A 15,770-nucleotide genomic window follows, 5' to 3' on the forward strand; every position below is an offset into this window, starting at 1 on the left:
GCAAACAAGCCTATGGACAGAGTGCTCTAAGACCAAAAAATAGGATGGTCTGGTGCAAACTGTCTGCTCAGGATATCAGCCGTGACATTGTTTACCCCAGGTAGGTATAAGGCCACCAGTGTTATGCCCTTGTGTATGCACAAGTTCCATAATCGGAGGGCCTCTGCACAAAAAGAGTGGGATCTCACTCCCCCTTGCTGATTTATATAGTACACTGTAGTAACACTGTCGGTGAATATTCTCACTTAGGCACCACTGAACACCGCTTTTAGCTCCAGAAGGTTTATATGAAAGGCCAGTTCCGGTTGAGACCACCAGCCCTAGACTGACATGGTGCCCATGTGTGCACCCCAACCCATGCTGGATGCATCACTGGTTATGGAAACAGCAGGTTGGGGTTGGTGAAACGGGACTCCAGATAACAGGTTGCTGGGTCTCGTCCACCACTGCAGGAATTGCAGTACCTGTGCAGTTGGGGATACTCATTTGTGAACTGTGCACCTCACGGGCACATAGACAGTTGCTAGCCAAGGCTGTAGGTACTGGAAATGCAGCCTGGCATTCTGTACTACATATTTAGTAGCAGCCATGTGAACCGTCAACTGTAAACAGGTCATTACCTGCACTGCAGGGCTGTGAATGAGTACCTCGATTAAGGACTGGATGGGTTAGAAGCACTGGGCTGGTAAATATACTCTTGCTGATATCAAGTTGAAACGAGCACCTATGAACTCTATGTTCTGTGTGGACATGGTTGTTGATTTCTGTAAATCAACAATGAGGCCAGAGATTGGAACATCTCCATGGTGATGGATATCACCTGGAGGACATCCAAGAGGGAGCACCCTTTGAGAAGACAATCGCCTAGGCACAGGAATATAAGAACGTCTAGATGACACAAGTATGCTGACACCACCTCAAGGGTCTTTGAGAAAACTCCGGGTGCTGTGGAGAGGCCAAAGGGCAGTACCCTGTATTGAAAGTGTTCTGTTCCCACCATAAACTGGAGGACGTGTCTGTGAGGTGGGTGAATCATTATATGAAAGTATGCATTCTGCAGGTCAAGGGCTGCGAACTGATCTCCGTCATCCAGCACAGCACTTATGGAAGGCATAGTAATCGTCTTGAAGCATTGTTTCTGTAGATAGCAGTTTAATGCACTGAGGTTCAAGATGGGTCTCCTTCCCCTTCTTTTTTTTCTGAAAGGAAATAATGGGAGCAGAAGCCTTTCCCTCTAAATTCATGAGGTACTCACTCCACCACTCCTATCGCAAGGAGGTGGTCGATCTCCTGTTTTAACAGGGTCTTGTGACAGGGACCCTGAAGAGGGACAGGGTGGGTGTAGTGGGTGGTACTGCACAGAATGGAATGACATAGCCTGCTGAAACTACTTCCAGCACACACTTATCTGTAGTGATCTTGGACCACTGATGGTAAAAGGGGCGTAGCCAATAAATGAAAGATGTTGAGCTGGCGGTTTGCATCAGACCATGAAGACAATAGCACTGACCTCGACGGAGGAGTCGAAGTTGCTGCCTTGTGTTTTGTGGAGGTGGATTGCGTTGTTGATTACACCTTCTAGATGGTTTATGGGGTTGCCTGGATTGATCGTAGCCCCTCTGCTGATAGGACTGCCATTGGCACGGGTAACCATATTGCCTCTGATATGGATAATCTCTTTCTTTTGTAGGGATAAGTATACGTCCCTAAGGTTCTAAGTGCTGTTCAAGAATCTTTGCTGAATGTAATACGGTATCTGTGGCTTCAGCAGATAATTTGCTTTTGTCAAAAGGCAGGTCTTCCACAGGTCTGGAGCTAGGATATTCATCTCATAACCACAGCTGTCACCGTGCAACATGCAGCAGTGTCAGCAACATCCAAGGTTATCTGTACGAGATGCTGCATAACCTTCTTGAACAACTGCCTTAAGAATACGTTTCTTGGAATTTGGTAAGTGATCCACGAGAGTTGTTAATTTCATAATTATATCAAAGTTATGATCAGACTAACATGTAGCATAGTTAGCCATGCTCAATAAGGAGGGTAGATTCAGCATAGACTTTTCTCTGAAACAGATCCAGCCTTTTGGTATCCTTTTCAGAGACTGGATTTACATTGGGGTTCCTTAGACCTGTGCTGTGATGAACTGATCACCAGAGAGTTAGGCTGAGGATGCTTGAATAAAAATTCCATCCCCTTGGATGGTACAAAATACTTTTTACCTGACTTCTCGTTAGTGGCTGGAATGGAGGCAGGGGTTTGCCAGATGTTATTCACTGCCTCCGTTCTGGCATAATCTAATGGCGATTCTTTGATGGTGCTGGAGGTCTCAAGTTCCTCAAAAGCTTACGTTGTTTTTCTGGAACTACAGCTATTTGAACGTCTTGACTCTGAGCCATTCTTTTAAACAGCCCTTGAACTTGTCTCAAATTGTCAGGAGGGGAAGAGTCACCCAGGATAACTGCTTCATCCAGGGACAAGGAGGATGTGTCTGTCTGGTAAGTTTCCATGTGTTCCTCTAAGACCCCTTCTTGGTCCTCCACTGGTTCTGATAGGGTGGGAATTACGGTTTGGGCCTGTGGAGAAGGAAGGGATGATGGAGGTGGAGGGGTAGATGAATGTCTGTACCTCTGTCTAGATTCAGGAGAAATATTTCTAGATCTGTTGTGATAGTGGTATTGCTGCTGGTGATCTCTGTGGGTGTGAGGGTAGTAGCGTAAGCGAGTATCCTGGGATAAGGAGCAAGAGATGAGTGTCTCCTATATTCATGACGATGATAACAGTAAGGCAGGTATGACAACCTTGAAGCCTGTCGAAGTGAAGGGGACCTGCAGTAACTGTGTCTGTAGGTGTGGTGGTTGTTCTAAGAAAGGTGGTGGTGGTGGTCTTAGGAATGGTGACAGAGAAGACGTTGGACATTGAAACGATGATGGTACCAAGGGAGAGCAGGGAGACATGGGCTGAGAAGAGACTGTCAGAACTTGTGAATGAGTTGATGGGCTATGGTGCCGAGTCTTGGCCTGCACCTTCTTCAGTTCCCTCCAGGAGTCGGTGCTGGATAAATTGGTGCGGGTAACCCTGGTGCCGTAATTGATGCCGAGGCTGTCGGTGCCCCTGGCACCGGGGGCCCAGTGTGCAGGCCCAGTGCTAGTTCTGGTGTCGATTGATCTTTGTGTGTTGGCACCAATGAGCTCCAAGAACCCATCATTTCCAGGCGGGATTCTTGCACCAGCACAGTTGGTTTCTTAGACTTGGGTCGCTTGTCTCCTAAGTTAGTGAGGAAGCTCAGCTCTCAGTACAACTCGTCTTGTCACCAGATAAAACGGGCAAAGATCTAGTCAGACATAATTTCTTTGTCTTATGACCTTTCAGGGAAATCAGTAAGGCCGCTTAGTGTTTTCGACCTGCTTTCATGCCTTCAGATGTTGGGTGGTCACTGGTATCAGGCTGGAGAGCTTTTTCAAAGAGAATCACTCTCAGTCTCATTTCTCTGTCCTTTCTAGATCTCGCTGTAAGATTAGAGCAATATGGGCACTTGTGAGGCACAAGGGACTCTCCTAAACAGTGTATACATTGAGAATGGCCATCTGAGGCTGGCATTGCCTCCTGGCAAGTCACACTTTTTAAAACCTGGTGCTGACATTTTAGCAGAATAATAGGGCTGTTAATAGCTTAGCTCTTGGAACTGCAAACCAGGTGGTAACACAACTATTAAATGCACTAACTATTAAAGCACTTGTTATACAACTTTTTTTTTTTTTTTTTTTTTTTTTTTTCAAAAAAGGCTATAACTATAAATATAAAACTATTATTATAAAGTCATTAAACACTATGAACAATAAATAACAAAGATCAAAAGTTGTTTTTCAGACGTGCTGCTGAGGAGAAGTCCATCTGCAGCCGAGAGCGGTTGAGAGGAACTGGCTCAGACTGTATTGCATATGTGACTAGAACTGTGAGAAGGGCCCTGAGTGCTTCTGTGTATGCACGATCCGAAAGGCGACTGCTTTGCAAATCTCCGATCTGTGGCGCCGGGTCTCGCCCATCACCTGATATAGATAACCCATGGGGACCACTTAAAGAATTACCAATTCTGAGCTCTACTGCAGCAAGGGCTTCAGAATAACATTTCACTTTTGGGGGTCATTGAATACAAATATTCACATGATTCTAAAGATGGATACATAGATTAGAATATTAGCTTATTAAAATTTTTACAATATCATTGAAGATTAGAAGTCACAACTACTTAGCTCAGTTTTTAAAAAAAGGGAAAAAAATCCTAAAAGCCCCAATTCTGTAAGGTGATGCAAATGACTATACATAATCTCACTGCATGATAATACTGCATGCTCTTCAAGATCTGCCTTTGCCAATCCATTTACTTATTTTGAGTCCAAAGGCAGTCATTTTTTAAAACTCTGCTGCTGATGCGTCATCTGATAAAAGAAAGGTTACTCACCGTAGTAACAGTGGTTCTTCAAGATGTGTCCCCGTGGGTGCTCCACATTAGGTGTCGGGCTCGCCCAGCACCGCAGATCGGATCTTCCAAGCAGTTTCTGCCGGACCGCGCATGCGCCGGTGCGCACCGCTCCCTTGCGCGCTCCCGGCCACGTGCGCGATCCAGTCCCCGCCAGTTCCTTGACCAACCGCCTCGGATGCTCCTGCAAAACACTAAACAGAGATCCGAAATGGGGAGGATGGGCGGGTAGTGGAGCACCCATGGGGACACATCTCGAAGAACCACCATTACTACAGTGAGTAACCTTTCTTTCTTCTTCGAGTGTCCCCGTGGGTGCTCCACATTAGGTGACTACCCAGCAGTAACCCAAGATAGGAGGTGGGTAATCGGATTATGTGCAGCTTGTCCCCGAGAGGACTGCTGTCGAGAGACGGGTATCCTCTTGGAATACCCTGTGAAGGGCGTAATGTTTGGTGAAGGTATCATAGGATGACCACGTCGCCGCTCTGCAAATGTCTTTTAGTGCAACGCCCTTGAAAAAGGCTGTTGATGCTGCCACCGCCCTAGTGGATTGAGCCCTGGGAGTGGCCAGTAAAGGAGTCTTTTTGAGTTCGTAGCACATTTTTATGCAGGATACGATGTGCTTCGAGATTCTCCGCGAAGAGAGACCTTCTTCTTTCGATTTGGGAGCGAGAGAGACTAGGAGTCTATCCGTTTTCTGGAAGGACTTGGTTCTGTCTATATACAAGGCTAGCGCCCTCCTCACATCAAGGAGGTGTAGGCGCGCCTCTTTGTTAGAGTTATGAGGCTTTGGATAAAACGAGGGTAAAACAAGAGGTTCGTTAATGTGAAACTCGGAAGAAACTTTGGGAACAAAGGCTGGATGCAGCTGTATGGTTACCGCCTCCTTGGAAAAAACAGTGCAGGGTGGCGTTGCCATAACTGCTGCAAGTTCGCTCACCCTGCGAGCTGACGTGATTGCAAGAAGAAAGGTCGTCTTTATCGTAAGGAGGCTGAGGGAAACCGTGGCCAAGGGCTCGAACAGTGGTCCCGTTAGCACATTAAGCACCAGGTCCAAGTTCCACGAAGGTGGAAGCGGTTTCCGAGGGGGGTATAGGTTTACCAACCCTTTGAGGAACCTGGTAACCATGGGATGGGTGAACACCGTGTGCCCTTCCTCTTCGTGTCTGAACACCGAAATGGCGGCAAGGTGGACCTTTAACGAGGATAGCGAGAGTCCTTCTCTCTTGAGATCCAGTAAATACTCTAATATCACAGGTATAGGCACCGAAAGGGGGGCTAGCTGTTTGGTAGAACACCATGCCGTGAAGCGAGTCCATTTCTGCTTGTAGGTCTTCCTGGTGGAAGTCCTCCTGCTACTTTCTAGGACTTGCAGCACTTCCTCCGTACATGTGCTCTCTAGGGAGCTGAGCCATGGATTAACCACGCTTGTAGTCGCAGGCCTTGGGGGTGCGGATGCACTATGGACCCCTGGGCTTGCGTAAGCAGATCCGGCGCCACCGGAAGGGGCATCGGTGGACTGTCTGACATGCGCAGGAGTAGGGGGAACCATTGCTGTCGATCCCACGTTCGGACTATCAGGATCATTCGGGCTCCTTCCCTCCTGGCTTTCTGCAAGACTTTGTGGATCAGCACTGTGGGAGGAAAAGCGTAAAGCATGGGGCCCCTCCACGAGATCGCGAATGCGTCCCCCAGGGACCCCCGTCCCAGTCCTGCCCTGGAGCAGAATCATGGGCACTTCTTGTTGTGTTGAGTGGCAAACAGGTCTATCTGGGGAAAACCCCATGCGTGAAAAATCGGTCTTAGCAGATCGGGACGGATCTGCCACTCGTGCGTGAGTGCAAAACGCCTGCTCAGCTGGTCTGCCTTCACATTGTGAGCGCCTGGTAAGTACGAGGCTTTCAAGATTATATTGTTGGCGATGCACCAGTTCCATAACCGGACTGCTTCCGCACATAAGGAACGGGACCGAGCTCCTCCTTGCCGATTTATATAAAGCATGGTGGAAGTATTGTCTGTACTGATCCCGACGACTTTGCCTTGTATATGGTCTCGAAAGTGTCTGCAGGCGTTGAACACTGCTCTGAGCTCCAGTATATTTATGCGCAGTGACTGCTCCGTGGAGGACCACAGCCCTTGAGTCACCTCTTCGTCCATGTGTGCTCCCCACCCTATGAGGGAGGCATCTGTAGTAAGGAAAACCGATATTTGTGGTTGGTGGAAGGGTACCCCTGCTACCAAGTTCTTGGGGTTTACCCACCATTGCAGGGATTTGCGCACCTCTGCTGTGGGCGACACCACCCTGTGAACGGTGTGTGCTGCCGGTTTGTATACGCTCGCCAGCCAGTGCTGCATGCTGCGCATGTGTAACCTGGCGTTCTGTACTATGAACGTCACCGCTGCCATGTGGCCCAGCAGCTGTAAGCACGTCAGGACCGGCACCGTAGGGCTGAAGGTGATGACCTGCATGAGGGAGCCGATCGCCCGAAAGCGAGTCTCTGGTAGATACACTCTCGCTGTAATAGAATTTATGCGTGCCCCTATGAACTCCATGTCCTGTGTGGGGTCTATCTTTGATTCTGCCAGATTGATAACCAGGCCGAGCGAAGAGAACGTGCCTGCTGTGACGCGTATCATGCGTAGTACCTCCTCCTTCGAGGCCCCTTTGAGCAGGCAGTCGTCTAGATACGGGAATATAAATACCCCCTGTCTGTGCAGGTAGGCTGACACCACTGCCAAGGTCTTGGTGAAGACTCTGGGGGCCGAGGAGAGGCCAAACAGTAGGACCTTGTATTGAAAAATGTTCTTTGCCTACCATGAACCGGAGGAATCGCCGGTGAGCCGGATGGATAGTTATGTGAAAATACGTGTCTTGTAAGTCGAGGGCTGCGAACCAATCTCCATCGTCCAGTGCCGTAAGGATGGAGGCGATTGTGATCATCCGAAAGCGTTGCTTGCGCAGGTACTGGTTGAGGCCTCGAAGATCTAAGATGGGCCTCCAGCCTCCTGTCTTTTTCTCCGTGAGGAAGTACCTCGAGTAGAACCCTTTTCCTTGCAGTTGCTCCGGCACTCTTTCCACTGCCCCTATGAGCATGAGATGGTCTACCTCCTGCTTGAGCCTCGCTACGTGGGAGGCCTCCTGGAGGTGGGGCCTGGGTGGAGGTCGTGGCGGTGGGAGCGACTGGAAGGGGATGGCGTACCCCGTGGCTATGATCTCCAGCACCCATTTGTCTGTGGTGATCCTTTGCCACTGGTCGTAGAATGGTCGGAGGCGATGGTGGAATAGTCGCTTCGGATGACCTTGTGCGATGGTAGTGATGGTGCAGCCCTGGATCTGTGTGTCAAACTTGTGGCCTTTGGCCCTGCCCCGAGGACGCATGGCTCTGGTGGGAACGTCGCCTGGGAGTTCTGTACTCCTGGTGCTGTTGATGTCACCCTTGCTCGTAACCCCTGTGGTACTGGAGACGCTGTTGCTGGTACTGGTACCGTCTTTGTTGAGGGTAGTACTTTTTCTTTCTGTATGGAGGGGTGTAAATCCCCAGGGTCCTAAGCGTGGCTCTTGAATCTTTACTGGAATGAAGGACTGAGTCAGTTGATTCAGCAAACAGCTTCTGCGAGTCGAAGGGAAGATCAACCATCTTTGCCTGCAGATCCCTCGGTATACCCGAAGTCTGGAGCCAGGACTCCCTTTGCATCACCACTGCCGTAGCTGTGGAACATGCTGCTGTGTCCGCAACATCCAGGGTGATCTGAACTCCCGTCCTCGAGGCCGCGTAGCCTTCTTGCACGATGGCCTTGAGCACCGCTTTCTTGTCCTCTGGAAGCGAGTCCATGAGGGAGGTTAACCTAGTGTAGTTGTCAAAATTATGGTTCGCTAAATGCGCTGCGTAATTTGCCATTTGCAACAGTAGAGTGGAGGAGGAGTAGACCTTTCTGCTGAACAGCTCTAGCTTCTTGGCATCTTTGTCTGTTCCCCGTCTTGAATTGAGATGTCTTTGATCTTTGTTGCGACGACTCCACCACCAAGGAATTTGGTCGTGGGTGGCTGAACAGGAACTCCATGCCCTTCGCCGGCACGAAGTATTTCTTATTCGCTCTCTTGTGGACAAGCGGAATAGTCGCAGGGGTCTGCCATATCATAGTGGCGGACTCCAAGATTGCTTCATCGAGCGGTCTTGCTATTTTGGAGGAGGCCGGAGGTCTCAGATTTTTGAGGAGCTTATGGTGTTTCTCTTGCACCTCTGCTGTCTGGATGCCTTGCGTGAAGGCCACCCTCTTAAACAGCTCTTGAAACTGTTTGAGATCGTCCGGAGGATGGACGTCCCCCGGGGCCGTAGCCTCGTCTGGGGAGGAGAGCGAGGAACCACTAGGGTACGCCTCTCTTGACCCTTCCGGTTCCTGTTGGTGATGGTAAATCCTCTCGCTGGAAGCTTGCAAGGGAAAATCTCGGGGTTCCATAACCAGTTCCCCCTGAGATACTTGAGTCTCTGCCCCCGTTCGCGATTGCCCTCGGGGACACGGGACCGTCTGTGGGGATCTTTCCCTGGTAGATTGCCGGTGGTGTCTATGCCCCGCGTGATAGGGGCGACCATGGCAGTATAGGCACTGTTCTTGGGAAGGTGACCTAGACCACTCCCTTGGTGCATACCCTCTGCGTCTGGGGAAGCGAGATCGTGGAGAGATCTGGGACACTGGAGAGAGCGATTTGTGATAGTATTCCAGTGGCTCAAACCCCAGGAAGGGTGAAGGTGGTCCCAGCCAGGGCAAGGCTGGTTGTAAAAATGGAGATGGGGGCTCCGGGTAGGCTAGGGGGGACCCCTGCCTTCTGGTTGGAGTCTGCAGCATAAGCGGAGGGCTGAGAGAAATCAACTCTGCAGCCCTGTCTGGAGAGGGGCTGCGGTGCCTTTTTTGTGTGCAGCCTTCCCCCTCCCTTGAGGGGGTAGCTCCGCCCCCTGACGTGTAGGGGATCTCGGCCCCGTCCACGCCGTGCTCGGCACGCTCATGGGCGGTGCCGCACGGGCGGTGTCCTCCGGTGCCTGCAGGCTGCGTGCCTGCGCGCTCTGCACCACCGGTTCCCCGGGGGTCAGTGCCGCTGCTTGCGGTGCCGCCAGTACCGGCACTTGTTTAGCCGCCGCCCTGCCTGCAGTGCGGGGCGGCTGTTTGATTATCAGAGGCTGAGCCGCCTCCACGTGGCTCTCCATGCCGCCGCCGATCAGCTGTTGCTGTGGCTGGGGGCTGCGCGCTCTTCCCGTCCCGCTCGCTGTTGCTGCCGGCAGGGATCGGGCTGGGGAGGCTTTCCTCTGTTTTTGCGCTGATGGGGTAAGGGAGGCGGCTTTCCTTTTATGGGCCCCGGAGGGTCCCTCCTGCTGCAGCCGCTCCAGCACGTCTGGCTGGAGGGCCTTGTCGAAGAGCAGCATTTTAAGCCACATCTCCCTGTCCTTCCTTGCTCTGGCTGTTAATTTTGCACAGAAGGAGCATTTCTGCGTGACATGGGACTCTCCCAGGCACCTTATGCAGAGACTGTGCCCATCAGATGCTGGCATTGCCTCTCGGCAGGACTCACATTTCTTGAATCCTGAAGAGGACATTGTTGGTGAGTCTTTCAGTTGTTAATGGGTACTTAGCACCTTCTCTGTGCTGTTTTTCCCCCTCTCCGATAGCCTGCCCCAGCAGGAGGGCTAATGGCCCTAGGCTCCTGCCTCCGGTGCTCCGCTTGTTACTAGGACTGGACTGAATGCCGTCCTGCTTGTTGTTTGTTTGTTTGTTTTTTTTTGAAAATAACAACTGCCTAACTTAACAGTAGCCTAAGAACTTGGAAACTTTAAAGAAAAAACAGTTAAAACCATTGAATACGCTAACTTGGCCGTCGCCTAGTCGGATTCCGTCTGCAGCCAATGGCGGTTAAGAGGAACTGGCGGGGACCGGATCGCGCACGTGGCCAGGAGCGCGCAAGGGAGCGGCGTGCACCGGCACATGCGCGGTCCGGCAGAAACTGCTTGGGAGATCCGATCTGCAGCGTCGGGCGAGCCCGACACCTAATGTGGAGCACCCACGGGGACACTCGAAGAAGAACAATTAATACAAGATATACCATCGCTTTTGACCATTTGAAAAAGATATGAGGGCAAACAACTGAAGACAAAGCAAAGTGCACAAACAAATACATAACATGCTGGTTTAACTTACCAAAATAAATATCTGCCTGGATAATTAACCAGAAATGGTTGTTTGAGTTTATAGTCAGTGCATAATTGACCAGCTCTTTTACAGTAACAGCTACAGCTTCAAAATCCACTGACTGAAGGCTAAAGAAAGAAGCAGTAATGTAATGTCAATCACTATATAGAAACAAGCTGATTTCAGATCTAATTAAACATCCTCTCTCAATAAAAGGCTTACCACCATTAGGGTTATTGTCAGCCCATTTTATCACCTGAATTGAGATCCTTCAAGCATATCAGTCACAGTTTGAGAAGAAAATTTCAAACAGTATCAATGAGTATGCCACCATGCAATTTTGATGAGTAAACTGCAATAATAAAGGTCTCACTTCCAAGAACAGAGAGAAGTCACTTCCAACCTTGGCTGGTCCAGATTCATTGAAGGGTTTGCATAACACAACCACCTAAACAGCAACCTCCAGTGGTCAAAAGCATGCAGAACTGATTGGGAAGTGAGTAATACCAGGGATTTAGAACATTAGTAGTTTCTCCAGCATAAATCATCTGAGGATTCTTGTATAGATTCTCCACATTTAAGAAAAATAAGTTTTCAACTTTTACCATGTCACCAAAATACAAAAGTAAAAATCTTCTGATTTGGCTATCCAACACCACTGCAATACTCACTAAATTGTTAGGAAAATAAGTTATGACCAGTGTAGTTATAAGTCACCGTGCATCTGATGAAGCAGGTCTTTGCCCACGAAAGCTTATGTTCCAAAATGTGTTATTCTAGAAGGCACCACAGGACTTCTCAGTTTTTTGAATGATCTTCCTATCATATAAATTTTCAGTGCACACTTGGGCAAGGTGTCAAAATGTGTTTGTTTAAGGCAATCCACCATCTGTGGGATGTACCCCCCCCCCCCCAAGAGGAGTGTGGAGGAACATTCAAGGGTGCATGGCTGGGCAAGCCCCCAGAGAAAGTGGGGCGGGAGCACTGGACAGCTCTGCTCTGGTTGAGAGCCTTGTGCTTACCTCCAGCCTCAGCCACCTTACCCATTTTCCCCGCTGCCATCCCTGGCCCTGTTCTTTGTGACGGGAGAGGGAGAGAGGAAATGAACAGGGCAGAGGGAGAAGTGCAAGGTAGAAAGTTTGGGAACCACTGATTTAAAGACTTAGTTCTCCCTGTCTGTCCAGGCCCTGCACACTCCTCGGAGAAGCTAGCTGCAGGGGCCACATGCTTCTCTGAACGCTGAGCCCAGAGGCAGGAGGCTTTGCATACTGACCTCACCCCAGCACAATCTTGTAGCTCCCATTGGCCAGTTTCCATCCAATGGAGCTGCCTGTTTGCAGAACAAGCATTGCACGAAGTGCAGCTCTCTTCCCCCCAGGCCCAAAGCCTTCAGAGAAACATACAGCTGGCTTCTCTGAGCAGTGTTGGGTGGGGTGAGGCAGGCAGGGAGGTTGGCTGGCTGAGGAAACTACTGGGCTGCTGGCCAGGAGCCGCACAGCTAAGAGGTGCACAGCCGGGGGTCTGCCTTAGTCCATCCCTCCCCCAACCCCTACTCCCCTCCTGCACCCATATTTCCTCCCAGACCTTGCACATCAATCCCCTACCTGCAATCACAACCACCTCCCATACTTTGCACCCCGGTCCCAGGTCACAACCTTCCTCTCAGACCATGAACTCCCTCCTGCAGATCAGAATCCTCTACTGCATCCATACCTCCTCCCAGACCCCACATCCCAATCCCCCATCCCAAGTCACAATCCATACTCCTGCACTGCTGCTCCAGGTCTCAACCCCACCCCAGACCCTGAATCCCCATACTACACCCCTTCTCCAGATATGAATCTTCTCCTGTACCCCAATCCCTTACCCCCAACTTAACTTCTGCACACAACCTACATCCCTGACCCCATACCTTCTACATTAAGATCATAGACGAGTACAGCCCTTGACCACTTACCAAACTCATGGAGCACCCCCCCACTATTAAAAATTATTGCCCACTCTGGCTTAGTCACTGCTAATATTGTAGGCTGTTTGGAGGTAGCAACTCTTGTGTGTGTAAAGCACAATAGGAGCCCTAACTGGGAATTTTTTAGATACTATCAGAATACAACTATTAATAAATATCAGACCTTGTTCAGAGCAGATCTACATGATACTATGGATGACGGTAACCTGTATACCCAAGTGCTCCCACTGATGGAGCTCCACTGGGAAACCTATGGGATGGGGTAAGAGGAGAAAATAAGCTAAGCTTTTTCCTCTTCCAGGAAGTGACACGTCTCTACTACAGGGCTGGGGGCAGAGATGGGCTATTAATTATTTCTGAAATCACACACATTTTTTGCAGTGCTAATACAGCTCTAGCGTAGATAAGGGTGTATAACAGAAAGCTGAAATGCATCAAACTCTATGTTTATTTTCAAGAGAAAACATATTCGTAACTACACACCCCCTTTGCCATTGTTAATATTTTGGAAAGTAATACTTCAAAACATTTCTACAGCTACTACATAAAAATATAAATAAGGTAACAAATGAAGAACCATCTATATTTGCTTCCTATCAGGAACATATATTGGTGAAGAATCATCATTGAAAGGCTACCTCAAAATCCTGCCTGAATGAGTCAATGATACCTCCCAACAAAAACACAGTTAATGTAGCAGCTGGAATTACTGACACTATACAAATGTGTAATCAGAAAACAGTGTTTTAAGTTAACAGTTATCTTACTTGGGGATAGTTGATGGCCAAATAGAAATATGCTCCGCTGCAATATCATTCACAATGTCTTCCTAAGAGAAGACAGACATTAAAATAGGAATTAAAGAAGCAAATCCCACTTAAAAAAAGCAAGGACAATAACAATGACACTGTACTTACCCGAACATTATGAAGCTTAACAAACAGGGATAATATTGTAGTCAAAACCAGTGGTTCCTGTGATGAAAGGGGGTAGGGGGGGAAAACAAGGTTACACAATAGTCCATTTTCTCTTTCCTTAGTATCAGAGACAGCCAACACATCAGTGCTCTTTCTTCCAGGGCAGATGTATTTTGCAAGGGGTTTAAGGCTACATTTGTACTATGAGATAAATTCGAATTTAAGGCAGTTAGCTTGATATTAAAACATCACTGTCTTCACTGTAAATACTGTCAGCTCAAATCAGGGAGCACTAATATCGATATATAGTTGGAACCAGCTGGGTGTAGCATCAAGTTTGAATTTAAAATTTCTAATAAAGGCCAGTGTGGAAGCTCCATATATTAATATTGAATTTATTAGCCTCCAGAAGTGGCCCGTATGTACCCCACAAAGCTATGTGGTTACCCACCAGGTATGGCTGCCTTCTTCTCCGCTGCTCTCCAAGTGCACAGGAAGGAGTTCACAGGTAGCCCATGAATTTGATTTTGAATTCATCAGCACCCAGGCTTGGAAATATAAAGGGCACCCATAATGAAAAACTTCTTTTACCCATCACATCACACTGCCTCAGTAGCCATCTCCTGCAATCATGAGCACTCAGAGGAGTGATCTGCCTAGTAGTTCTCAGTCTCAGAAGAGAGCTCCAGCGTGCAGTCATAATGAGATTCTGGATCTTCTTGCAGTTTGAGGGGGGAGAGGAATCAGTGGCGAGACTTCCAGCGTCCAAGAGAAATGCAGAGCTCTATGACAAGATGCTGCACGAGATGACTGCCAGAAGTTACTCCTGCGACTCGGCACAATGCCTGGCAAAGGTGAAAGAACTCCAGCAGGCCTATCACAGAATCCAGAAAGCCAACTGGCAATCCAGGTCCTCTCCAGAGAATGACGCTATTATGAACAGCTGCATGTGCTTCTTAGGGGAGGTCCCACCACATGGCCCACTCTTCGACACTTGTGGAGGGCCTGGTCTGGAGTCCAGGGTGAGCCAAGAGGAGCTGGACGTCTAGGAAGAAGAGGCCAATAGAGAAGAGGATGGGGGCAACTAGCAGTGGCCCAAGGAAGTTCTTCCCAACAGCCCGGATCTCTTCACCCTAGATCTGGAACCAGTCCCCGAGCCCCCAGGACCAAGCTGTTCTGGTATTTTTTTCCCCCGTATGCTAGAAGCAAGTTGTGGGTGGGTATAGGTTTTCTTCAGATCTGTGCCCTCAGAACTGCGTGTTAATATTTCTGGGGATGGAGCACTCAGGGACTCTTATTTTTTGCATGAGGTTTCTGGGCAGGCCTGACTTCTTGTGGCTTCCACGACAGCATACGTTGCCAAGCCAGGCAATCAGATAGCAATCTGGTGTCATGGTGCCATGCAACATTTTGGCAAATTGTCCAGGCTTGTGGTCAGACAGGATGAGCAGCTCTTCTCTGTCGATATCTGTTAGTTTTAGGAGGGTGATTTCCTCTTTGGCAACCTTAAGAAGCACGGAAATTTGGATCGGATTTGTTTGCAATGCTTTCTGCCTTTTACACTTCCCTGGAGCACATTGTTGCACTAAGTGGCTGGCGTGTGTGCCATCTCCACACCTCTATGCAGGCTGCAGGCTCCCTGGGCCGTCTCCCCTCCTATGTCCCGCCCCCCACCCCCTGCATTTTTTTATTTTCACTTTACAGAGATACCTCTGCAACCACCCATCCATCTGGCTGGAAATGAACCCTTCCCCACCCTTCCTGCTTGCCACACAGCTGCCAAGCTCTGCGGTCCTTGCTACCACAAACCAGCATGTACAGCACAGGTGGGTTTGCCCTCCTTTACATGGCTTTTTCTCCTCCGATAAGGGCTGCTCTGGTGACTGCTGAGAAACTCTCACGCCAACCTGGCAGACAGTTGGAAAACTCCCCCCAGCATTTCTTTTCACTTTACGTGGATCCCTCCCCACACAGCCATCCATGCGGCTGGAGTGGAACCTTTCCTCACCATCCTCCATCGCAATGCAGCAGCTGCTCCTTGCAGCAGATTGCTCCAGAAAGTGGCCAAAAAAAACCCTTTTTCCCCTGCTCCAGGACACTGGATGGCTTTCCCTTCTTTGAACCCCTCCCCCCAGAAAGCAGACAATAGCTTACTATGTCCACAACTAAATTTTCTGCATAAATGATGGTAAATGATGGCTTCTGCAATGCATGCTTTGAATCT

The 15,770-nt window shown here is 49.2% G+C and overlaps 1 protein-coding gene across 2 annotated transcripts in view; it reads right to left on the reverse strand.

Annotated features, from left to right (window-relative positions):
• INTS8 (integrator complex subunit 8) overlaps positions 1-15,770 on the reverse strand; it is a 73,531-nt gene that overhangs the window by 12,768 nt on the left and 44,993 nt on the right. For both annotated transcript variants that reach the window (XM_074986922.1, XM_074986923.1), the window contains exons 19-21: positions 13,547-13,603; positions 13,397-13,458; positions 10,670-10,788 (exon numbers count right to left, since the gene is read on the reverse strand). In XM_074986922.1, coding sequence (XP_074843023.1) covers positions 10,670-10,788; positions 13,397-13,458; positions 13,547-13,603 — 238 coding nt within the window. The remainder of the gene's footprint in view (positions 1-10,669; positions 10,789-13,396; positions 13,459-13,546; positions 13,604-15,770) is intronic.

This window comes from Carettochelys insculpta, chromosome 2 (assembly GCF_033958435.1).
Source record: "Carettochelys insculpta isolate YL-2023 chromosome 2, ASM3395843v1, whole genome shotgun sequence".
NCBI classification, from domain to species: Eukaryota; Metazoa; Chordata; order Testudines; family Carettochelyidae; genus Carettochelys; species Carettochelys insculpta.